Source organism: Oncorhynchus nerka, linkage group LG8 (genome assembly GCF_034236695.1).
Source record: "Oncorhynchus nerka isolate Pitt River linkage group LG8, Oner_Uvic_2.0, whole genome shotgun sequence".
NCBI classification, from domain to species: Eukaryota; Metazoa; Chordata; class Actinopteri; order Salmoniformes; family Salmonidae; genus Oncorhynchus; species Oncorhynchus nerka.
The window spans coordinates 38,955,057-38,980,976 of record NC_088403.1 but is presented as its reverse complement, the minus strand read 5'-3'; the positions used below and the strand labels follow the sequence as shown (position 1 = coordinate 38,980,976).

General features: G+C 41.0%; 1 protein-coding gene across 1 annotated transcript in view; it reads right to left on the bottom strand.

Annotated features, from left to right (window-relative positions):
• LOC115133264 (ankyrin repeat and BTB/POZ domain-containing protein 3-A-like) overlaps positions 1-24,632 on the bottom strand; it is a 75,156-nt gene extending 50,524 nt beyond the window's left edge. The window contains exons 1-3 of the mRNA XM_029666320.2: positions 21,910-24,632; positions 11,689-11,778; positions 970-1,063 (exon numbers count right to left, since the gene is read on the bottom strand). Coding sequence (XP_029522180.2) covers positions 970-1,063; positions 11,689-11,778; positions 21,910-22,341 — 616 coding nt within the window. The 5' untranslated portion in view covers positions 22,342-24,632. The remainder of the gene's footprint in view (positions 1-969; positions 1,064-11,688; positions 11,779-21,909) is intronic.
• Positions 24,633-25,920: the final 1,288 nt, after the last annotated feature.

Sequence of the window (25,920 nt, the reverse complement as noted above, 5' to 3'; positions counted from 1 at the left end):
CATTTGGATGATCCAGAAGAAGATCGGGAGAATGTCAGGTGAAACCAAACTATACCTTTTTGGTAAAAACTCAACTCATCGTGTTTGGAGGACAAAGAATGCTGAGTTGCATCCAAAGAACACCATACCTACTGTGAAGCATGGGGGTGGAAACATCATGCTTTGGGGCTGTTTTTCTGCAAAGGGACCAGGACGACTGATCCGTGTAAAGGAAAGAATGAATGAGGCCATGTATCGTGAGATTTTGAGTGAAAACCTCCTGAAGATGAAACGTGGCTGGGTCTTTCAGCATGACAATGATCCCAAACACACCACCCGGGCAACGAAGGAGTGGCTTCGTAAGAACGCATTTCAAGGTCCTGTAGTGGCCTAGTCAGTCTCCAGATCTCAAACCCATAGAAAATCTTTGGAGGGAGTTGAAAGTCCGTGTTGCCCAGCAACAGCCCGAAAACATCACTGCTCTAGAGGAGATCTGCATGGAGGAATGGGCCAAAATAACAGCAACAGTGTCTGAAAACCTTGTGAAGACTTACAGAAAACGTTTGACCTCTGTCATTGCAAATAAGTTCATTAAAAATCCTACAATGTGATTGAAGTGTACCTATGATGAAGTGTACCTATGATGAAAATTACAGGCCTCTCTCATCTTTTTAAGTGGGAGAACTTGCACAATTGGTGGCTGACTAAATACTTTTTTGCCCCACTGTATATACACACAGAAGTATTCGGTCCCCTTGACTTTTTCAAAATTTTGTTACGTTACAGCCTAATTCTAAAATTGATTAAATTGTTTTTTTCCCCTCTACACACAATAACCCCATAATGACAAAGCAAAAATAGGTTTCTAGAAAAATTGTATTATATATATACACATTTTTAAAAGTATGACGTCACTGTCAAAATAAAGGTTAAATAAAAATACATCTACACACATTGTCAATGCCGTATTCCTGTTTTGTCAACAAGTACCTGCAGCAGAGGCCAGTTGAAGTGGGGTCTCAGTGTAGTTATCTGCTCCATCTGGCAGGGCCCCCTCCATGCTGTCTCGACTATCCAGGAGCAACTGTGAGAGGAAGGGATACCAGGAAGACGGGAGAGGGGAGTGAATGAAAGAAACACGTTACTGACAAGTTCAGCAAGGCACATGCCCAAATGCCTCTCACGCTGGTATTCATCAGAATTATAATACCCACGATTCTAGCCATCATTTTATTCAAGCTATCACTTTTGAGTTGTGGTTTTTCAGTTGAGATTTAGTTTGTTGTCAAGATGCCTGATTTGAGTAAACATTTGTTGTACAAACAAGAACTGGCTTTTTGCCAGAACACCTCCAGAACAAAGGTCATGTGATTTGGTAAGTGTGATTACAACCTCTGATGGTTTATAGCTTGAGGTAGTCATGTCATACAAGTACTTGGGAGCATGGTTAGGCAGTATACTGTCTTTCTCTCAGCAGAAATCGAAGCTGCAGGCTAACGTTAAGACTTGGTTTCCTCTATCGTAATCACTCCTCTTTCACACCAGCTGCCAAAATAACCCTGATTCAGATGACCATCCTACCCATGCTAGTTTACGGAGACGTAATATATAGATCGGCAGGTAAGGGTGCTCTCGAGCAGCTAGATGTTCTTTACCATTCGGCCATCAGATTTGCCACCAATGCTCTTTATAGGACAAATAACTGCACTCTGTACTCCTCTGTAAACTGGTCATCTCTGTATACATGGCGCAAGACCCACTGGTTGATGCTTAATTTATAAAACCCTTTTAGCCCTCACTCCACCCCTATCTCAGCCTCTACAGTGACTGAAATGACTGCAACACTCAACAATGAGCTGCAGTTAGTTTCAGAGTGGGTGGCAAGGAATTGTAAAATGATTGTGAAGACATGAAAAGTATGAAATAGCGCTTGGAATCATGTAGTAACCAAGAAAGTGCTAAACAATTCAAAATATATTTTGTTTGAGATTCTTCAAAGGCTCCTCTGTCCTCCACTCGTTACCTGTATTAATGGCACCTGTTTGAACTTGTTATCAGTATAAAAGACACCTGTCCACAACCTCAAACAGTCACACTCCAAACTAGACTATGGCCAAGACCAAAGAGCTGTCAAATATTTCTATATCTAAAAGCATTGTATTTGGAACAAAACTCACTAAACCCTAAACCTCAACTAAATCTTGTTGTAAATAATGTAGAAATTGAGCAGGTTGAGATGACTAAACTGCTTGGAGTAACACTAGATTGTAAACTGGTCAGAACATGTTGATGCAGTAGTACCTAAGATGGGAATAAGTCTGTATATAATAAAGATGATAAAATAAATGCCCTGCCTTCTTAACAACACTATCAATAAGGCATGTCCTACAGGTCCTAGTTTTGTCGCACCTTGACTACTGTTTAGTCATGTGGTCAGGTGCCACAGAAAAGGACTTAGGAAAATTTCAATTGGCTCAGAACAGGGCAGCACGGCTGGCTCTTAGATGTACACAGAGAGCTAATATTAATAATATGCATGTTAATCTCTCCTGGCTGAAAGTGGAGGAGAGATTGACTTCATCACTACTTTTATTTATGAGAGGTAATTGAGATGTTGAATGCACCGAGCTGTCTGTCTGAACTACTGGCACACAGCTCGGACACCCATGCATATCCCACAAGACATGCCACAAGAGGTATCTTCACAGTTCCCAAGTCCAGAACAGACTATGGGAGGCAGACAGTACTACATAGAGCCATAACAACATGGAACTCTATTCCACATCAAGGAACTGATGCAAGCAGTAAAATTTGATTTAAAAAACAGATGTAAAAACAGCGGGGACTGTGAAGCACACACACACACACACACACACACACACACACACACACACACACACACACACACACACACACAGATTTAGTATTGTAGATATGTGGTAGTGATGGAGTAAGGGCCTGGGGGCACACAGTGTGTTGTGAAATCTGTGAATGTATTGTAATGTTTATAAATTGTATAAACTGCCTTCATTTTGTTGGACCCCAGGAAGAGTAGCTGCTGTTTTGGCAGCAGCTAATGGGGATCCGTAATAAATACAAAAATACAAATACTGCAGCCCTCATCCTCCACATACAACACCCGTTCTGCCAATCACATTCTGTTAAAGGTACCCAAAGCACACATATCACAGGGTCGCTCCTCTTTTCAGTTCACTCCTCTTTTCAGTTCGCAGCTAGCGACTGGAACGAGCTGCAAAAAACACTCAAACTGGACAGTTTTATCTCCATCTCTTCATTCAAAGACTCAATCATGGACTCTCCTACCTACAGTTGCGACTGCTTCACGTGATGTACTGTTGTCTCTACCTTCTTGCCCTTTGTGCTGTTGTCTGTGCCCAGTAAAGTTAATACCATGTTGTGTACTGTTACCATGTTGTGCTGCTGCCATGTTGTTGTCATATTGTGTTGCTACCATGCTGTGTTGTCATATGTTACTGCCATGCTATGTTGTCTTAGGTCTATCTTGATGTATTGTTGTCTCTTGTTGTGATTCTTAAAAAAAGGCCTTTTGCTTTTTGGTAGGCCGTCATTGTAAATAAGAATTTGCTCTTAAGACTTGTCTAGTTAAATTAAGGTAAAAAATAACCAGTTTGTGATTTTGATGCTAAGTATATAATACATCACAACTGTAGAGGAATTTTTTTAGAAATTCAGCACCCTTGGTATAATGTAAAGATTTACTTAGATATTTCGGCCTGACCAAATTCACTTAGAAATGTGTGTTATAGATCTGTCATTCTTATTGAAAGCAAGTCTAAGAAGCGGTATATTTGTTCTATGTGCGCTATTTCTATGCTTCCTGTTCTTAAGTTTAATTTCTTTGTCTTTTACTTTTGTACACGAGCTTCAAACAACTGAAAATCTAAATCTTTTGGTTAATGGAAAATATATTTCACAGCGGTTTAGATGGTACAATGATTCTCTTCACAAAAATTGCTTGTTTTGTCACAAACTGAAATTAGGCAAAATATTAGAATTTAGCAATGGTGGAAATGGTGGAACAGTTTCTGCATTGTGCATCTTTCAAATTATTTAATACAATACATTCTTCATGAGGCCTTATTTTGTTATTTTGAGGGCGTAGTTTTACCCTCATACAGTGACCTGAAATTCATGGTTTACAGACCACATCAGGTCTGCAAGTCACATTATACTGGCTTGCAAAGTGTTGTGTATTTATTATTGGAGTCCAGTGTTAAAAAAATACAGTATTTACCGTAAATTCCAAAGAAACTTTGGTTAACTTGTTAAGGCTGCAATCCCAATACCGGGCTCGATATGACAACTACCAGTGAAAATAGAGGGCGCCAAATTCAAAGAAATCTCATAATTACAATTCCTAAAACATACATGTGTCTCAAATCATTTTAAAGGTAATCGTGTTGTTAATCCCACCAAAGTGTCCGATTTCAAATATACTTTTCAGCGAAAGCACTACAAACGATTATGTTAAGTCTCCACCAAACCACAATAAGCACAGCCATTTTCCAGCGAAATATAGCATTCACAAAAACCAGAAATAAAGATAAAATGAATCACTAACCTTGAATTATCTTCATCAGATGACACTCATAGGGCTTCATGTTACACAATACATGCATGTTTTGTTTGACAAAGTTCCTATTTATATAAAAAAAATCTGAGTTTACATTGGCTATTTAGATTCACTAGTTCCAAAAACATCACTTGATTTTGCATAGCCACATCGTTTCAACAGAAATACTCATCATGTAGATGATAATACAAGTTATACACATGGAATTATAGATATACCTCTCTTTAATGCAACCGCTGTGTCAGATTTTAAAAAAAGTTTACGGAAAAAGCAATCCCATGCAATAATCTGCGACGGAGCTCAGAACAGTAGCCAAATTAGCCGCCATATTGTAGTCAACAGAAACCAGAAAATACATGATAAATGTTTCCTTACCTTTGATGAACTTCATCAGAATGCAGTCCTAGGAATCCCAGGCCCACAATAAATACTTGATTTGTTTGAAAATGTCCGTTATTTGTGTCCAATTAGCTACTTGGTTAGCGCGTTTGGTAAACAATTCCAAAGTCACAAAGCGCGTCCACTACACTGTGACGAAATGTCCAAAAGATACGTAAACAGTCAGTAGAAACATGTCAAACGATGTACTGAATCAATCTCTAGAATGTTGTTTACATATATCTTGAATAACGGTCCAACCGGAGAATTAGAAGCACTTCAAATGAGCGGTGGAACGCAGGTGCTTCCCCTGTGACATCTAGTGGAAGGCGTAGGAAGTGAAAATTCATCCATATCTCGCTGTAATTTCAATGAGACCTTGTTTGAAGATCTGCCACCCCCAGAAAAAAAAACAGGAAGTGGAATTTCTCAGCTTTTTGCCTGCTATATGAGTTCTGTTATACTCACAGACATAATTCAAACAGTTTTAGAAACGTCATAGTGTTTTCTATCCAATACTAATAATAATATGCATGTATTAGCAATTGAGACTGAGGAGCTGGCCGTTTACAATGGGCACCTTTTCATCCAAGCTACTCAATACTGCACCTGCAGCCATAAAAAGTGAGATTTTGTAAAAAAAAAAGCACTTCTTTAAAGCAAAGTGTCTTTGGAATTTACAGTAACCAGTAAGTTACCGTAAAAATGTTTTTATAATGTGGGTAACACTGGACAATTTGCTGTGTATATACATTGGATTCAGAAAGTATTCAGACCCCTTGACTTTTTCCACATTGTTACTTTACTTTTTCCTTATCAATCTACACACAATACCCCATAATGACAAAGCAAAAACAGATTTTTAGAAATGTTTGCACATTCATAAAAAATAAAAAATGATATCACATTTTACATAAGCATTCAGACTCTTTAGTCAGTAGTGTCACGACTTTTGCCGATCCCTCTCCTTGTTTGAGCGGCGTTTGGCGGTTCGACTTCACCGGCCTTCTAGCCAAATACTTATTTTCCACCATATTTTGCAAATAAATTATTTAAAAATGAGGTAGTTGAGGCAGTTGGGTGTGCTTTATACAGATGGCTGTGTACAGGTACAGTGATCGGTAAGCTGCTCTGACAGCTGATGCTTAAAGCTAGAGAGGGAGATCTAAAACTCCAGATTCATTGATTTTTGGAATTCGTTCCTGTCATTGATAGCAGAGAATTGGAAAGAAAGGCGGCCAAAGGAAGTGTTGGCTTTGGAGATGACCAGTGCAATATACCTGCTGGAGCGCGTGCTATGGGTGGGTGTTGCTATGGTAACCAGTGAGCTGAGATAAGGCGGGGCTTTACCTAGCAAAGACTCGCCCAAGCCTTCCCCATTTCTCCTTCTCCCAAATCCGTTAAGCTGATGTTCTGATAGAGCTGCAAAATCTGGACCACAACAAATCAGCCGGGCTAGACAATCTGGACCCTTTCTTTCTAAAATTATCTGCCGAAATTGTTGCCACCCCTATTACTAGCCTGTTCAACCTCTCTTTCGTGTCGTCTGAGATTCCCAAAGATTGGAAAGCAGCTGCGGTCATCCCCCTCTTCAAAGGGGGACACACTCTTGACCCAAACTGCTACAGACCTATATCTATCTTACCATGCCTTTCTAAGGTCTTCGAAAGCCAAGTCAACAAACAGATTACCGACCATTTCGAATCTCACCATACCTTCTCTGCTATGCAATCTGGTTTCAGAGCTGGTCATGGGTGCACCTCAGCCACGCTCAAGGTCCTAAACGATATCTTAACCGCCATCGATAAGAAACATTACTGTGCAGCCGTATTCATTGATCTGGCCAAGGCTTTCGACTCTGTCAATCACCACATCCTCATCGGCAGACTCGACAGCCTTGGTTTCTCAAATGATTGCCTCGCCTGGTTCACCAACTACTTCTCTGATAGAGTTCAGTGTGTCAAATCGGAGGGTCTGCTGTCCGGACCTGTGGCAGTCTCTATGGGGGTGCCACAGGGTTCAATTATTGGACCGACTCTCTTCTCTGTATACATCAATGAGGTCGCTCTTGCTGCTGGTGAGTCTCTGATCCACCTCTACGGAGACGACACCATTCTGTATACTTCTGGCCCTTCTTTGGACACTATGTTAACAACCCTCCAGGCAAGCTTCAATGCCATACAACTCTCCTTCCGTGGCCTCCAATTGCTCTTAAATACAAGTAAAACTAAATGCATGCTCTTCAACCGATCGCTACCTGCACCTACCCGCCTGTCCAACATCACTACTCTGGACGGCTCTGACTTAGAATACGTGGACAACTACAAATACTTAGGTGTCTGGTTAGACTGTAAACTCTCCTTCCAGACCCATATCAAACATCTCCAATCCAAAGTTAAATCTAGAATTGGCTTCCTATTTCGCAACAAAGCATTCTTCACTCATGCTGCCAAGCATACCCTTGTAAAACTGACCATCCTACCAATCCTAGACTTTGGCGATGTCATTTATAAAATAGCCTCCAATGCCCTACTCAACAAATTGGATGCAGTCTATCACAGTGCAATCTGTTTTGACACTGAAGCCCCATATACTACCCACCATACTCGTCGCCAAACCCACTGGCTCCATGTCATCTACAAGACCCTGCTAGGTAAAGTCCCCCCTTATCTCAGCTCGCTGGTCACCATAGCATCTCCCACCTGTAGCACACGCTCCAGCAGGTATATCTCTCTAGTCACCCCCAAAACCAATTCTTTCTTTGGCCGCCTCTCCTTCCAGTTCTCTGCTGCCAATGACTGGAACGAACTACAAAAATATCTGAAACTGGAAATACTTATCTCCCTCACTAGCTTTAAGCACCAACTGTCAGAGCAGCTCACAGATTACTGCACCTGTACATAGCCCACCTATAATTTAGCCCAAACAACTACCTCTTTCCCAACTGTATTTAATTAATTTATTTATTTTGCTCCTTTGCACCCCATTATTTTTATTTGTACTTTGCACATTCTTCCATTGCAAAACTACCATTCCAGTGTTTTACTTGCTATATTGTATTTACTTTGCCACCATGGCCTTTTTTGCCTTTACCTCCCTTCTCACCTCATTTGCTCACATTGTATATAGACTTGTTTATACTGTATTATTGACTGTATATTTGTTTTACTCCATGTGTAACTCTGTGTCGTTGTATCTGTCGAACTGCTTTGCTTTATCTTGGCCAGGTCGCAATTGTAAATGAGAACTTGTTCTCAACTTGTCTACCTGTTTAAATAAAGGTGAAATAAATAAATAAAAAATAGATGACCTGGAGCCAGTGTGTTTGCAGACGAATATGTAGTGAGGTCTAGCCAACAAGAGCATACAGGTTTCGGTGGTGGGTAGTATATGGGGCTTTGGTGACATAACAGATGGCACTGTGATAGACTACATCCAGTTGAGTAGAGTGTTGGAGGTTAGTTTGTAAATGACATCGCCAAAGTCAAGGATCGGTAGGATAGTCAGTTTAAGAGGGTATGTTTGGAAGCATGAAGAAGCCTTTGTTTTACAAAATAGGAAGCCGATTCTAGATGTAATTTTGGATTGTAGATGCTTCATTCTTATGGGTACCTGGGACGGTAGCATTTCACCTGGCCAACATCCAGTGAAATTACAGTGCGCGAAATACAAAAATACGCAATTCAAATATTTAACTTGAAAATATGTGTTATCCATCAAAATAAAGCTTAACTTCTTGTTAATCCAGCCGCCGTGTCAGATTTCAAAAAGGCTTTACGGCGAAAGCATACCATGCGATTATCTGAGGACAGCTCTCAGCAGACAAATCATTACATACAGTTACCAGCCAAGTAGACTAGTCACAAAAGTCAGAAACAGCAATAAAATTAATCAGTTACCTTTGATGATCCTCGTATGGTTGCACTCACAAGACTCCCAGTCACACAATAAATGTTTGTTTTGTTCAATAAAGTCCCTCTTTATATCCAAAAACCTCCGTTCTGTTGGCGCGTTTTGTTTCAGTAATCCAATGGCTCAAAGTCAGTCACAACAGGCAGACGAAAAATCCAAATAGTATCCGTAAAGTTCGTAGAAACATGTCAAACGATGTTCATAATCAATCCTCAGGTTGTTTTTGGTCCAAATAATAAATAATATTTCACCCGGACAATAGCTTCGTCAATATAAAAGAAAAACAAGAAAGGCACGCTCTTGGCCACCAGCAGCAAACAGGTCTGGGGACTTTCCACTATCCGCTTAGAGTGTCTTACTCCTTCATTTTTCAGAATACAAGCCTGAAACCATTTCTAAAGACTGTTGACATCTAGTGGAAGCCATAGGAAGTGCAATTGGAGTCCTAAGTCAATGGATACTGTAATGGCATTCAATAGAAAATTACAGACATCAAAACATCCCACTTCCTGGATGGATATTTCTCAGGTTTTCGCCTGCCATATCAGTTCTGTTATACTCACGTTATTTGAACAGTTTTGGAAACGTTAGAGTGTTGTCTATCCAAATCTACCAATTATATGCATATCCTAGCTTCTGAGCCTGAGTAACAGGCAGTTTACTTTGGGCCCGCTTTTCATCCGGAGGTGAAAATAGTGCCCCTACACTAGTGAGGTTAATTTGAGTCTGGAAGAAGAGTTACAGTCTAACCAGACACCTAGGTATTTGTAGTTGTCCACATAGTCTAAGTCAGAACAGTCCAGAGTAGTGATGCTAGTCGGGCGGGAGTGTGCAGGCAGCTATCGGTTGTAGAGCATGCAACTAGTTTAACTTGCATTTAAAAACAGTAGGAGGCCTCGGAAGGAATGTTGTATGGCATTGAAGCTCATTTGTTTGTTTGTTATTACAGTGTCTAAAGAAGGGCAAGAAGTATACAGAATGGTGTTGTCTGCATAGAGGTGGATCAGAGAATCACCAACAACAAAAGCGACAGCATTGATATATAGAGAGAAAAGAGTCGTCATGTTCCTTTTACCTTAGAGTGGCCTCTGTCTGTCATGTGAAAAGTGGCTTCGTCTGTCATGTGAAGAGTGAATTCTTCTGTCATGCGCCTTTTACTGAAGCTCTCCAACCGTAAGGCTCTCCAGAGGGTAGTGAGGTCTGCACAACGCATCACCGGGGGCAAACTACCTGCCCTCCAGGACACCTACACCACCCGATGTTACAGGAAGGCCATAAAGATCATCAAGGACATCAACCACCCGAACCACTGCCTGTTCACCCCGCTATCATCCAGAAGGCGAGGTCAGTACAGGTGCATCAAAGCTGGGACTGAGAGACTGAAAAACAGCTTCTATCTCAAGGCTATCAGACTGTTAAACAGCCACCATTGAGTGGCTGCTGCCAACACACTGTCATTGACACTGACCCAACTCCAGCCACTTTAATAATGGGAATTGATGGGAAATGATGTAAATATATCACTAGCCACTTTAAACAATGCTACCTTATATAATGTTACTTACCCTACATTATTCATCTCATATGCATACGTATATACTGTACTCTACATCATCGACTGCATCCTTATGTAATACATGTATCACTAGCCACTTTAACTATGCCACTTTGTTTACTTTGTCTACATACTCATCTCATATGTATATACTGTACTCGATACCATCTACTGTATGCTGCTCTGTACCATCACTCACTCATATATCCTTATGTACATATTCTTTATCCCCTTACACTGTGTATAAGACAGTAGTTTTAGAATTGTTAGTTAGATTACTTGTTGGTTATCACTGCATTGTCGGAACTAGAAGCACAAGCATTTCGCTACACTCGCATTAACATCTGCTAACCATGTGTATGTGACAAATAACATTTGATTTGATTTGATTTGATTTACTGAAGAGTGGCTTCTGTCTGGCCACTCTACCATAAAGGCCCGATTGGTGGACTGCTGAGGAGATGGTTGCCCTTTTGGAAGGTTATCCCATCTCCACTGAGGAACTCTGGAGCTCTGTCAGAGTTACCTCGTGACATTGCTTTCAATTTTACGCGCTACGCGCTCTAGCTGTCCCGTTCTGTGCGCTTGTATCACTTCACGGCTGAGCCATTGTTGCTCCTAGACATTTCCACTTCACAATAAATGCACTTACAGTTGACCGGAGCATCCAGTTAACACTTGATATGATTTAATTACAGTCGATTCAATCAACTATGGCAGATAAGCAAACACATATCACAGTCGTAGCAAGTGAAGCCAAAAATGTGTTACCATTACCGAGCATGTTGTTGTAGGGAAAGCGTGTACTTGCAAATTGATTATGTATTTTGAAAATACAAAATTCATACAATAACTATTTGGATTAAAACAATTCTTTGCTAAAGTATTTAGTATTTTATTTTGATACATTGGTCTTTAGAGTATTTGGTGATTTTAACAAGATAGTACTTTGCTCATCTCTGACTGTAAAAGCCAAAGATATTTGGCATGACAATGAGAGACAAGGAGTTGGCAATTGTACGATAACACAAACATGTTTCTTTGCAGGATGTATGCACTTAATGTAAAATGCTATCAACACTACACACGCATTTCAAACGCAGGTAAAAGAATGCAAGAAAAAGGAAACAAGAAACATGTTACAACACAAGACAGGGGTTGTCTGCTTCTCTCCACACCATCCCAACAATATCCCACCTATTTATTTATCACTGTGTTCCCGGGGGACATATTGTTTGGAAGCACTGACCTCACTGTTGATGTCGGCCCCAGTGTCCAGCAGCATCTTAACCATGGCCTCGTCTCCCCGCACACAGGCATACATGAGTGGTGTCATCCCCTAGAGGGAGAGATGGAGAGAAAAGGGGTGACAGATTCACAGTCACTTGCAGAGGTGACTCTTACAGGACCATATGGTCCCAATTTCAGGGATTCAGTATTCCTAAAGTGTGGACACTGTACTTCTTCATCACAAGGTCGGAAACCCTAGGGACCTAAATAACTACAGCCATATATTAAACCTTTTCGAATCATTGATAAACTCTCAACTTCGCTCCTTCTTAACCAGCAAATGTATCCTAAATACATATTAACAAAAGGATTTTGTTAAGGTCAAAGTACCATCTCAGCTGCATCCATTGACGTCAATGATATTGTATGCTCGCTAGATAAAAAGCAGCATTGTTTTGCCTTGTTTATTGACCTGTCAAAGGCACTTATTGTTATTGAACAGACTGTCTCGGTTGGACATGACAGCAAACAGAAATTACCTTATGGGCAGATGTATTGTTGCTGACTATCAATTCACAATTCCTTGAGGTCAGTAAACATGTACATCAAGGGTCCATTTTAGGGTCTACACAATTCACATTATATATCCACTTCATATTGGTTCCTCAGTAAAAAACTGTAAACTTCTGATGAAAGCACTCTATTTTATTTAACCAAGCAAGTCAGTTAAGAACAAATTCTTATTTACAATGACAGCCTACCCTGGGGCGGCAGGGTAGCCAAGTGGTTAGAGCATTGGACTAGTAACCAAAAGATTGCAAGTTCAAATGACAAGGTACAAAATCTGTCATTCTGCCCCTGAACAGGCAGTTAACTCACTGTTCCTAGGCCGTCATTGAAAATAAGAATTTGTTCTTAACTGACTTAAATAAAGGTAAAATAAAAAAATAAAAAAAATACCTTGGCAACGCTGGGCCAATTGTGTGCCATGCTATGGGACTCCAATCACAGCCAGATGTGATGCAGCCTGGATTTGAACCAGGTACTGCAGTGACACCTCTTGCAGAAATCGAAACATAGTAAAAGATCTAAACATAGTATCCTATTGATTTTTCAAAGCTCTTATACAAAAACTCCCGTATTACCTCATTGCTAGTAACCTATGATACTGTATACCTTACAGGCTCACAGGGATGGCTAACTCAATATTCCTTCTATCACTACCAATATAGATAAAATGGCCTTCAGTTTTTACTCGTTTGTTTTTTTAAATTATGTTTTGAGGTTGAACCTTAGCAAATATAGTTTGTTAGCACGTAGGGCACACCAATTGGTGTCACCTCAGTCAGTATGTGTTATACCTGTGCTGGTTGCTATGTCGTTAGTGGGAAAGTGTTTCACCTATGCTGGCCCAGGTGCTATTTAAAACCTCTTAAAGCAATATGGCAGAATTTTCACTTTTGGATAAATAGCGTGCCCAATTTCAACTTCCTGCTACTCTTGCCAAGAATATAAGATATGCATATTAGTCATACATTTGGATAGAAAACACTCTGAAGTTTCTAAAACAGTTTGAATCATGTCTGTGAGTATAACAGAACTTATGTAGCAGGCAAAACCCCGAGGACTAACTGTTCAGATTTTTTTCCCCCTCTGTTCACCATGTTGTCTTTGCCATTGGATATATAATAGGAACCCATTTTCAGTTTCTACCGCTTCCATACGATGTCGCCAGTCTTTGGATTATGGTTGAGGTTATTCCTTTGTTCTATGAAGAAGTAGGCCAACTCGGAACTGGGGACAGTTTTGTGAGTTGCGCAAGACGTGAACAGCGGTGCTTGTTTGATTTTGTTCCTGTATTGAATATAGATTGCCCAGTCTACAATTTGATCGATTATTAACGTTTAAAAATACCTAACGTTGTATTACAAAAGTAGTTCGAACTATTTTGGCAAAGTTTATAGACAACTTTTGAAATATTTTGTAGTGACGTTGCGTTAGCTCATTTGTTTACTGCTGGTGCAGATGGGTGCAGGCTATCAGATAATAGCTTCTTATGCTTTCGCCGAAAAGCATTTTTAAAATCTGACATGTTGGCTGGATTTGCAACGAGTGTAGCTTTAATTCAGTATCTTACATGTGTGATTTAATGAAAGTTTGAATTTTATAGCATTTTATTTGAATCTCGCGCTCTGCATTTCCCCTGGCAATTGGCCAGTTGAGAAGCTAGCGTCTCCCCTATTTAATTAAGAGTGCTCTCCCTGTGTTTATTTCTAGACAAACAGTCCTATATCTGATTCCTCCTGATTCCTCCTGAGCGCATCTACATTCCCATGGGGATAAGGGTGCGGCTGTTGACCTGGGCACACAGCTGTCGTCGCTGGATCTCTCTCCGAAAAGTATTGGTGGCCCACCTTTGTGCAGGACGTTATTCGCTACATCAACTCCTGTTCTGTGTTTGCCCAAACTAAGTCCCCCCGGCACGGTCCAGCAGTGAAACTCCCTCCCCTTCCTGTTCCTCAGCATCCCTGGTCTCATCTAACCATTAATATTGTCACTAATCTCCCCCTCCTCTGACGGGTTTACCACCATTTTGGTAGTTATGGATAAATTCCCTAAATCCTGTCTTTTATCCCTCTCTCTTTGTCTCCCCACTTCTCTCCAGGTTGCTGAGGCACTGTTCCAGCAGGTCTTCCGACATTCGAGGGTGGCTGTTGTCTGTGTGCAGAGGGTCCCTGGTTTGAGCCCAGGTAGGGGCAAGGAGAGGGACGGAAGCAAAACTGTTACATGAGCATCATTTTAATCAGGAGAATCTCTTTTTCATTAAGTTTGAATTTTTTCCCTACTTTTTCATTATGCAGACATAAGCGCAGTTGACACCATCGTGGTGCGGATGTTTACTTTCTACACAATATGTTTTTTTCCAGTTTCGTCCGATGAACAAATTGTAGAGGTAATTGAAAGCATCACTCCAGTCAAAATAAGCTCTGTGAATGTTCAACTCCATTAATTTGCTATGGGCTCGTGCTAGTGTTCCCATTTATTCAGCTGTTTATTCAGCCTTGGTTGAATTTTGTCTCGTTGTATTGTCCAGCCTATAGAAAGCCAGAACGAATTTACGAAAGCACCCGAATGTCCATTTTGAAAGCACAATGAGTATACCATTTAGCTAAGCTAAGAAGGACCAGAATAATCAATTCAATAAATGTTGGATAGTTAGATAGCCTATAGTTAATATACTGGCAAATTTGATGTATATCAACTAGCGTTAGGTAGCTAGCTAACATACCGATACATACTGCTGTAATGATATGCTATGTGGTTCGTAAGGACAGCATAGCTAACAAATTGTCAGCCAACATATTGTTTAAGGTAACTTATTTGAAAAGTAATTACTTTATTACATTGAGTAGCAAGCTACCCCTTGGTCGTTAGGGCAAATCTGGTCTGTTTTTTTTTTTTACACCTAGCTCGGTTATCAGACTATTCTTTAGTTAAGGTTGAATAGTCTATTGTTCGGCTATTAGCCCTCCTCCCCAACTTGCAACAAATTGTTGTTCCGATCTCATGATCCCTGTTCCACGCGTCATCATTCTGCCCCTGAGTCGCTCACTTGTGGACGTGCTGGCAGGATATGGCAGCATCTGCGGTTGTCCGTCAAGAATTCTGCATACAGTACCACGTTTGTAGGAAGGTGTGGTTATATTCACAGACAAATTGCTATGGAGGTACATGTGTCTTTTTGTCGAGAGCAACACCTTTTTATTTTCAATCAAAAATAATTGTACTTATAGCAACTTTTTTCCGACACAAAGTAAGTCAAAAAGGACACCTAATGACATCTCAGGGAAGCAGCACTGGGCTGTATTGCCGTATCCTAAAAATAACGGCTGCTGCTTTAGATTGAACGGTCATATCTGTGTAATTCATGCTCTCTTTATCCATTTGTCACTCGTCTGCAGGTATGTTTTGATGTGAGAGAGGAAGTCAGTGCCGTCATCGCCACCTGACCCGCTCTTAAGATAACCTTCGGGTCAACTGGGACTCCAAGGCTGGTTAGGAGACACCGCAATTGTGAGGAACTGAGTGAATATTGGGGTAGCACTGTAATTCATTAATCATATGCTGTCTGCCACTGTTCTTACCTCTTTCCCTTTCTGTCTTCTACACCTCTCTTCCCACCTCATTTTTCTTCCTTGTTTTAAATACTTTTATGTGCATTGAAGTACAGATTGAACTTGTGTTTATAATATTACAATTATAATAATTATAATGCATGTATTATGTATTTATAACACCTGGATAATGAACTTCTTTCAATAAAGCGTTTCACATTCTCCACTGAAATACTATTCTGTGTCCTCAGATTAATGCAGATGAAGAGAGTTAGATATGCATATTTATTTTCTGTATATATGAATTACAAATCAATAATGTTTCTAGTTTATTACATAGTTACAATGTGTAATCATTGATGTCCCAGGAGCAGAAGTGGTAAACACTGTTGAAGTGTATAATTGTAATACATACATGCAGACACGGCATCATTCAAATAATGGAGATTGATATGACTGAAAAAGAATGCCTCAGAGATTCATACCTGAATTGCACCTTTTTTTCCAATGAAGAGTACATGATCAGTGAATATATTCAATGTACAGGCTACAATGTGGGAATATCATGCATGGTAATAACTACAGTGCATGTGTATATAGGACTTGCATCCTTGGCACAAGAAAGTTATTATAATCTACTCTATTCGTAGGCTTCATTAATGCCATTCAGACTTGAAGTTGATACAACAACTATGACAGCTGAGGTTCATAGATTGGTATGAATATTACGTTATAACAACTTACATCTGGTTCCACCGTAATGTTTTGTCAGCCATCTTTGTTGAAGAACGCCACAAGGCAAAGGTGGCTGGCATCAAAATTCGTCATTGGGACCACTCGATATGATTGGTCATATAAAAACCTTGGGACCCAAATGCATAATGAGTGCTCTAACTCTCCCTTGTGGTGGTCTGGAGCAATGAAGCCGTGATGCTGGGTACCTCTAAATTCCGCTGTGCAAGCTCACAACTTTTAAAGGAGGAACCACTGTAAACACGGGAACAGTGTTAGATTTTAGTGTAAAGCTTTATTCAGAGTGCCTTGCCTGCTAAAGAGCAATGACTGTATATGTTAATGGTAGAAACATTGTTGTTGCATTCATCCATTTTCGATCTTATGGAGTTCACCAAGTAAGACCCTAAACGAATATGTTATAGCGCGCGAGCGTGTGTGTGTGTGTGTGTACAATTCCAGTGATAGTCATTCGGTGAGTGGGCATTAACAAAGAGCTCACTAAGCAAGTGTGAAAATCTAAGCAAAATATTTCAAGGGCATTTACTCCTACTTGGGATAATTTTTAAAACGAAATTAACTTGAATCATTTAGCAGACACTTTCATAGTATACAGAGCGACTTACAGGGGCAATTAGGGTTTAGTGCCTTGCTAAAGGGCATATTGACAGATTTTTCAACTAGTCTGCTCGGGTATTCAAACCAGCAACCTTTCAGTTATTGGCCTAATGTGCCTCTAAGCTACTTTACAAGGAAGCAGCCATGCAAAAGATGTCCAGTTAGCTGTTAGTTTTCCATACACCCACTTGCAGTATCCTGTTGTCTTCCGGCGCCGACTGAGATGGCCGCCTCGCTTCGCGTTCCTAGGAAACTATGCAGTTTTTTGTTTTTTTTACGTGTTTTTTCTTACATTAGTACCCCAGGTCATCTTAGGTTTCATTACATACAGTCGAGAAGAACTACTGAATATAAGATCAGCGTCAACTCACCATCAGTACGACCAAGAATATGTTTTCCGCGACGCGGATCCTGTGTTCTGCCTTACAAACAGGACAACGGAATGGATCGCATGCAGCGACCCAAGGAAACGACTCGGAAAAAGAGGGAAACGAGGCGGTGTTCTGGTCAGACTCCGAAAAAGGGCACATCGCGCACCACTCCCCAGCATTCTTCTTGCCAATGTCCAGTCTCTTGACAACAAGGTTGACAAAATCCGAGCAAGGGTAGCATTCCAGAGGGACATCAGAGACTACAACGTTCTCTGCTTCACGGAAACATGGCTTACTGCGGTGCAGCCAACGGGTTTCTCCACGCATCGCGCCGACAGAAACAAACATCTTTCTGGTAAGAAGAGTGGTGGGGGTGTATGCCTCATGACTAACGAGACATGGTGTGATGAAGGAAACATACAGGAACTCAAATCCTTCTGTTCACCTGATTTAGAATTCCTCACAATCAAATGTAGACCGCATTATCTTCCAAGAGAATTCTCTTCGATTATAATCACAGCCGTATATATCCCCCCCAAGCAGACACATCGATGGCTCTGAACGAACTTTATTTAACTCTTTGCAAACTGGAAACCATTTATCCGGAGGCTGCATTCATTGTAGCTGGGGATTTTAACAAAGCTAATCTGAAAACAAGACTCCCTAAATTTTATCAGCATATCGATTGAGCAACCAGGGGTGGTAAAACCTTGGATCATTGTTACTCTAACTTCCGCGACGCATATAAGGCCCTGCCCCGCCCCCCTTTCGGAAAAGCTGACCACGACTCCATTTTGCTGATCCCTGCCTACAGGCAGAAACTAAAACAAGAGGCTCCCACGCTGAGGTCTGTCCAACGCTGGTCAGACCAAGCTGACTCCACACTCCAAGACTGCTTCCATCACGTGGACTGGGACATGTTTCGTATTGCGTCAGATGAAAATATTGACGAATACGCTGATTCGGTGTGCGAGTTCATTAGAACGTGCGTCGAAGATGTCGTTCCCATAGCAACGATAAAAACATTCCCAAACCAGAAACCGTGGATTGATGGCAGCATTCGCGTGAAACTGAAAGCGCGAACCACTGCTTTTAATCAGGGCAAGGTGTCTGGTAACATGTCCGAATATAAACAATGCAGCTATTCCCTCCGCATGGCTATTAAACAAGCTAAGCGTCAGTACAGAGACAAAGTGGAATCTCAATTCAATGGCTCAGACACAAGAGGCATGTGGCAGGGTCTACAGTCAATCACGGACTACAAGAAGAAACCCAGCCCAGTCACGGACCAGGATGTCTTGCTCCCAGGCAGACTAAATAACTTTTTTTCCCGCTTTGAGGACAATACAGTGCCACTGACACGGCCTGCAACAAAAACATGCGGCATCCCCAGCCGCGCCCTCAGAGCATGCGCAGACCAGCTGGCCGGTGTGTTTACGGACATATTCAATCAATCCCTATACCAGTCTGCTGTTCCCACATGCTTCAAGAGGTCCACCATTGTTCCTGTTCCCAAGAAAGCTAAGGTAACTGAGCTAAACGACTACCACTCACTTAGCACTCACTTCCGTCATCATGAAGTGCTTTGAGAGACTAGTCAAGGACCATATCACCTCCACCCTACCTGACACCCTAGACCCACTCCAATTTGCTTACCGCCCAAATAGGTCCACAGACGATGCAATCTCAACCACACTGCACACTGCCCTAACCCACCTGGACAAGAGGAATACCTATGTGAGAATGCTGTTCATCGACTACAGCTCGGCATTCAACACCATAGTACCCTCCAAGCTCGTCATCAAGCTCGAGACCCTGGGTCTCGACCCCGCCCTGTGCAACTGGGTACTGGACTTCCTGACGGGCCGCCCCCAGGTGGTGAGGGTAGGCAACAACATCTCCTCCCGCTGATCCTCAACACGGGGCCCCACAAGGGTGCGTTCTGAGCCCTCTCCTGTACTCCCTGTTCACCCACGACTGCGTGGCCACGCACGCCTCCAACTCAATCATCAAGTTTGCGGACGACACAACAGTGGTAGGCTTGATTACCAACAACGACAAGACGGCCTACAGGGAGGAGGTGAGGGCCCTCGGAGTGTGGTGTCAGGAAAATAACCTCACACTCAACGTCAACAAAACTAAGGAGATGATTGTGGACTTCAGGAAACAGCAGAGGGAACACCCCCCTATCCACATCGATGGAACAGTAGTGGAGAGGGTAGCAAGTTTTAAGTTCCTCGGCATACACATCACAGACAAACTGAATTGGTCCACTCACACTGACGGCGTCGTGAAGAAGGCGCAGCAGCGCCTCTTCAACCTCAGGAGGCTGAAGAAATTTGGCTTGTCACCAAAAGCACTCACAAACTTCTACAGATGCACAATCGAGAGCATCCTGGCGGGCTGTATCACCGCCTGGTACGGCAACTGCTCCGCCCTCAACCGTAAGGCTCTCCAGAGGGTAGTGAGGTCTGCACAACGCATCACCGGGGGCAAACTACCTGCCCTCCAGGACACCTACACCACCCGATGTTACAGGAAGGCCATAAAGATCATCAAGGACATCAACCACCGAACCACTGCCTGTTCACCCCGCTATCATCCAGAAGGCGAGGTCAGTACAGGTGCATCAAAGCTGGGACCGAGAGACTGAAAAACAGCTTCTATCTCAAGGCCATCAGACTGTTAAACAGCCACCACTAACATTGAGTGGCTGCTGCCAACACACTGTCATTGACACTGACCCAACTCCAGCCACTTTAATAATGGGAATTGATGGGAAATGATGTAAATATATCACTAGCCACTTTAAACAATGCTACCTTATATAATGTTACTTACCCTACATTATTCATCTCATATGCATACGTATATACTATACTCTACATCATCGACTGCATCCTTATGTAATACATGTATCACTAGCCACTTTAACTATGCCACTTTGTTTACTTTGTCTACATACTCATCTCATATGTATATACTGTACTCGTTACCATCTACTGTATGCTGCTCTGTACCATCACTCATTCATATATCCTTATGTACATATTCCTTATCCCCTTACACTGTGTATAAGACAGTAGTTTTGGAATTGTTAGTTAGATTACTTGTTGGTTATCACTGCATTGTCGGAACTAGAAGCACAAGCATTTCGCTACACTCACATTAACATCTGCTAACCATGTGTATGTGACAAATACAATTTGATTTGATTTGATTTGAAGTGTATAAACTGTCGAAGCAGCATGACATTCCCATGATTACTCCAACTACAGTGTATGATAGACCATTTTGAATCTGAGTCGGTACTTCTATAAAAAGATGAACATTTGACTTAACTTCTTAAGGTATAGGGGGCAGCATTTTCACTTTTGGATAAATAGCGTGCCCAATTTCAACTTCCTGCTACTCATGCCGGGAGTATAAGATATGCATATTAGTAGATTTGAATAGAAAACATTCTGAAGTTTCTAAAACTGTTTGAATCATGTCTGTGAGTATAACAGAACTTATGTAGCAGGCAAAACCCAGAGGACTAACCGTTCACTGAGTCCTCATTGGCAGATGTTTTCAGTTCCTACCGCTTCCACTGGATGTCACCAGTCTTTGGAATTTGGTCGAGGTTATTCATTTGTGCAATGAAGAAGTAGGCCATCTAGGAACTGGGTAACACTGTTGAGAGTGCGCAAGATGTGAAAAGTAGCATGATTTGTTGTCTTCCTGTATTGAACACAGATAGACCCGTCTACAATTTGATCGATTATTAACGTTTAAAAATACCTAAAGTTGTGTTACAAAAGTAGTTTTGGCAAAGTTTATAGGCAACTTTTGAACTATTTTGTAGTGACGTTGCGTTTTTTGGAAGCTGTTTTTTTCTGGATCAAATGGGTCAAATAAATGGACATTTGGATATATATGGACGGAATTAATCAAACAAAAGGACCAATTGTGATTTTTATGGGACATATTGGAGTGCCAACAAAAGAAGCTCGTCAAAGGTAATGCACGTTTTATATTTTATTTCTGCATTTTGTGTAGCGCCTGCAGGGTTGAAATATGCTACCCTCTTTGTTTACTATAATCAGATAATAGCTTCTTATGCTTTCGCCAAAAAGCCTTTTTAAAATCTGACATGTTGGCTCACGAGTGTAGCTTTAATTGAGTATCTTACATGTGTGATTTAATGAAAGTTTGATTTTTATATCATTTGTTTTAATTTGCCGCGCTGCATTTTCCCTGCTTTTTGCCCAAGTGGGACGCAACCGTCCCCTTTCCTAAAGAGGTTTTAAAAGCTCACAGAGAAATCTGGTCACGTGTATGAAGGTTTTTACTGTATTTACTGTACTGTAAGTGCATGTCGAGCTTGTGTGTCTAATATGTGTAAGTGTGTATCTCTCGGACCTGCTCGCTCATGCTGTTGATACCATCAGGCCCCAGTAGGTTGGCCGCCTGTTTCACGAGGTCTGTCCGGCCACAGTTGAGCATGCGGAAACCCAGGTCCTGCAGAAACTTAGCCTCTGTGGACGCCGCATCAAGCTTCCGGTTGGCAAAGATGCAATCGTCTGCCCTGAGGGAGGGATAAGGATGATTAATACTCATGATTCCTTCAACAAATTGACATTTTACACATCCATATAGCATGTTGAATGCTACCATAAATATCAAATTGCAAACTACGACATCATCAAAAGAGGGAATCTGCCACAAATTATGATGGATTCTAAAGATCTCATGTGGTGATCTGGTATATAACGCTACACTTGCTTTGTGCATTTCCCAAGGCAGTTTTAACACATGACAGTGATAGATATTCAATATTTTTTTTGTATCCATTCAAGCTGTGTTTTAAAATGGCCATGCTTTACATTAAAACAACCCAAACAATAATGATTAGTGCATGTCCAGTACCAATCAAAAGTTTGGACACCTACTCATTCAAGGGTTTTTCTTTATTGTTACTATTTTCAACATTGAGAATAATAGTGAAGACTTGAAACTATGAAATAACACATATGGAATCATGTAGTAACCAAGAAAGTGTTCAAATCAAAATATGTCACAGTTGAAGTCGGAAGTTTACATACACCTTAGCCAAATATATTTAAACTCAGTTTTCACAATTCAAGACATTCAATCCTAGTAAAAATTCCTATCTTAGGTCAGTGAGGATCACCACTTTATTTTAAGAATGCGAAATGTCAGAATAATAGAGAATATTTTTTTTCAGCTTTTATTTCTTTCAACACATACCTAGTGGGTTAGAAGCTTACATATTCAATTATTATTTGTAAGCATTGCCTTTAAAATGTGTATCTTGGGTCAAATGTTTCGGGTAGCCTTCCACAACATGAATTTTGGCCCATTGCTCCTGTGTAATTGAGTTAGGTTTGTTGGCCGCCTTGCTCGCACATGCTTTTTCAGTTCTGCCCACAAATGTTCTATAGGATTGAGGTCAGGACTTTGTGATGGCCACTCCAATATCTTGACTTTCTTGTCCTTAACTTCTTATGGTTTAGGGGCAGTATTTCGACATCTGGATGAGAAGCATGCCCAAAGTAAACTGCCTGTTACTCAGGCCCAGAAGCTGGGATACGCATATAAGATTTGGATAGAAAACACTCTAAAGTTTCCGAAACTGTTAAAATGATGTCTGTTAGTATAACAGAACTGACATGGCTGGCGAAAACCTGAGGAAAATCCATCCAGGAAGTGGGATTTTTTTGATGTGGGTATTTTCAATTGAATGCTTATAGAGTATTGAATGGGTTAGGACCCAGATTGCATTTCCTATGGCTTCCACTAGATGTCAACAGTCTTTAGACATTGTTTCAGACTTGTTTTCTGAATGTATGAGACCTTTTTCTCAGTGGACTGTAGAATCATGCGGTGCGCATGACCGAGTGCTTCGTTGTTTTCCTTTTCTATTGAATACGGTATTGTCCGGTTGAAATGTTATTGATTATTTAGGCAATTGACAACCTGATGATTAATTATAAACATCATTTGACATGTTTCGACAAACTTTACTGGTGCTATTAGGATGTATTCGTCTGCATGTTTTGACCGCCTTTGAGCCAGTGGATTACTGAACAAAACGCGCCAACAAAACAGAGCTTTTGGGATATAAAGAGGGACTATCGAACAAAAGGAACATTTATTGTGTAGCTGGACTCTTGTGACTGCAACCATATGAAGATCTTCAAAGGTCAGTGATTCATTTTATCGCTATTTCTAACTATTCTAATTCCTTTACTTGGATGTAAATGTTTGTACGCTTTTGTAAGCGAGGCGCTGTCTTCAGATAATTGCATGGACTGTTTTCACCGTAAAGCCTTTTTGAAATCTGACAAAGTGGCTGGATTAACAAGAAATTAATCTTCAAACCGATGTATAAAAATTGTATTTTTTATGAATGTTAATTATGACTATTTCTGTATTTTGAATTTGGCGCTCTGCAATTTCACTGGATGTTGTCGAGGTGGGTCGCTAGCAGAACGCCTGCGTCCAGAAAGGTTAATTAAGACATTTTGCCACAACTTTGGAAGCATGCTTGGGGTCATTGTCCATTTGGAAGAACCATTTGCGACCAAGCTTTAACTACCTGACTGATGTCTTGAGATGTTGCTTCAATATATCCACGTAATTTTCCCACCTCATGAAGCCATCTATTTTGTGAAGTGCATGAGCCCCTCCTGCAGCAAAGCACCCTCACAACATGATGCTACCACTCCTGTGCTTCAAGGTTGGGATGGTGTTCTTCAGCTTGCAAGCCTCCCCCTTTTCCACCAAACAAAACGATGGTCATTATGGCCAAACAGTACTATATTTGTTTCATCAGATCAGAGAAAATTTCTCAAAATAGTTCGATCTTTGTCCCTAAGTGCAGTTGCAAACCGTAGTCCGGCTTTTTTTATGGTGGTTTTGGAGCAGTGGCTTCTTCCTTGCCGAGCGGCCTTTCAGGTTATGTCGATATAGGACTCGTATTACTGTGGATATAGACACATTTGTACATGTTTCCTCCAGCATCTTCACAGGGTCCTTTGCTGTTGTTCTGGGATTGATTTGCAGTTTTTGCACCAAAGTACGTTCATCTCTATGAGACAGAATGCGTCTCCTTCCTGAGTGGTATGACGGCTGCGTTGCCCAATTGTGTTTATACTTGTGTACTATTGTTTGTACAGATAAACGTGGTACCTTCAGGCATTTGGAAATTACTCCCAAACTTGTGGAGGTCTACCATTGTTTTCTGAGGTCTTGGCTAATTTCTTGTGATTCTACCATGATGTCAAGCAAAGAGCCATTGAGTTTGAAGGTAGGCCTTGAAATACATCCACAGGTACACATGTCAATTAGCCCATCAGAAGCTTCTAAAGCCATGACATAATTTTCTGGAATTTTCCAAGCTGTTTAAAGGCACAGTCATCTTAGTGTATGTAAACTTCTGACCCACTGGAATTGTGATAGTGAAATAATCTGTCTGTAAACAATTGTTGGAAAAACTGACTTGTGTCATGCACAAAGTAGATGTCCTAACTGACTTGCCAAAACTATAGTTTGTTAATAACCTCTTGTGGATTAGTGGGACGCTACCGTCCATTTTCAACAATTTCCGGTGAAATTGAAATCACAAGTGCAATACATAAAAATAAATCTGGTTCTTTACAGCGAAAGCAAACCATGCGATTATTTGAGGACAGCGCCCAGCACACAAATGCATAACAAATTATTTTCATCCAGGGAGTTGCGACACGAAAGTCAGAAATAGCGATATAAAAAATGCCTTACCTTTGAAGATCTTTCTCTGTTTGCACTCCAAAAGGTCTCAGTTACATTACAAATTGTTCTTTGGTTCGATAATGTCCTTCTTTATATCCTTAAAAACTCAGTTTAGCTGGCGCGCATCAGTCAATAATCGACTCGGTTTCCCTCCAAAATGCATACAAAATTAATCCCAAACATTACCAATATACTTATCCAACAAGTCAATCAACGATTATGATCAATCCTTAGGTAACCTAATACGCAAATAAATGATACAATTTAATTTCTTAGAGATAGGGTGCAGCATTTCTACTTTTTGATAAATAGCGTGCACAATTTCAACTTCCTGCTACTCATGCCAGGTATATAATATTATCACGCCTTGATCATTGTATCTTGGGTTTTTGTTATATGTTTGGGTAGGCCAGGGTGTGACATGGGTTTATATTGTGTTGGGTTCGTATTGGGGTTTTATTAGCATTGGGATTGTGTATGGGTGTGTCTAGTTAGGCTTGGCTGCCTGAGGCGGTTCTCAATTAGCGTCAGGTGCTTCTCGTTGTCTCGGATTGGGAACCGTATTTAGGTAGCCTGTGTTCACGTTGTATTTCGTGGGTGTTTGTTCCTGTCTTTGTGTAATCACCAGATAGGCTG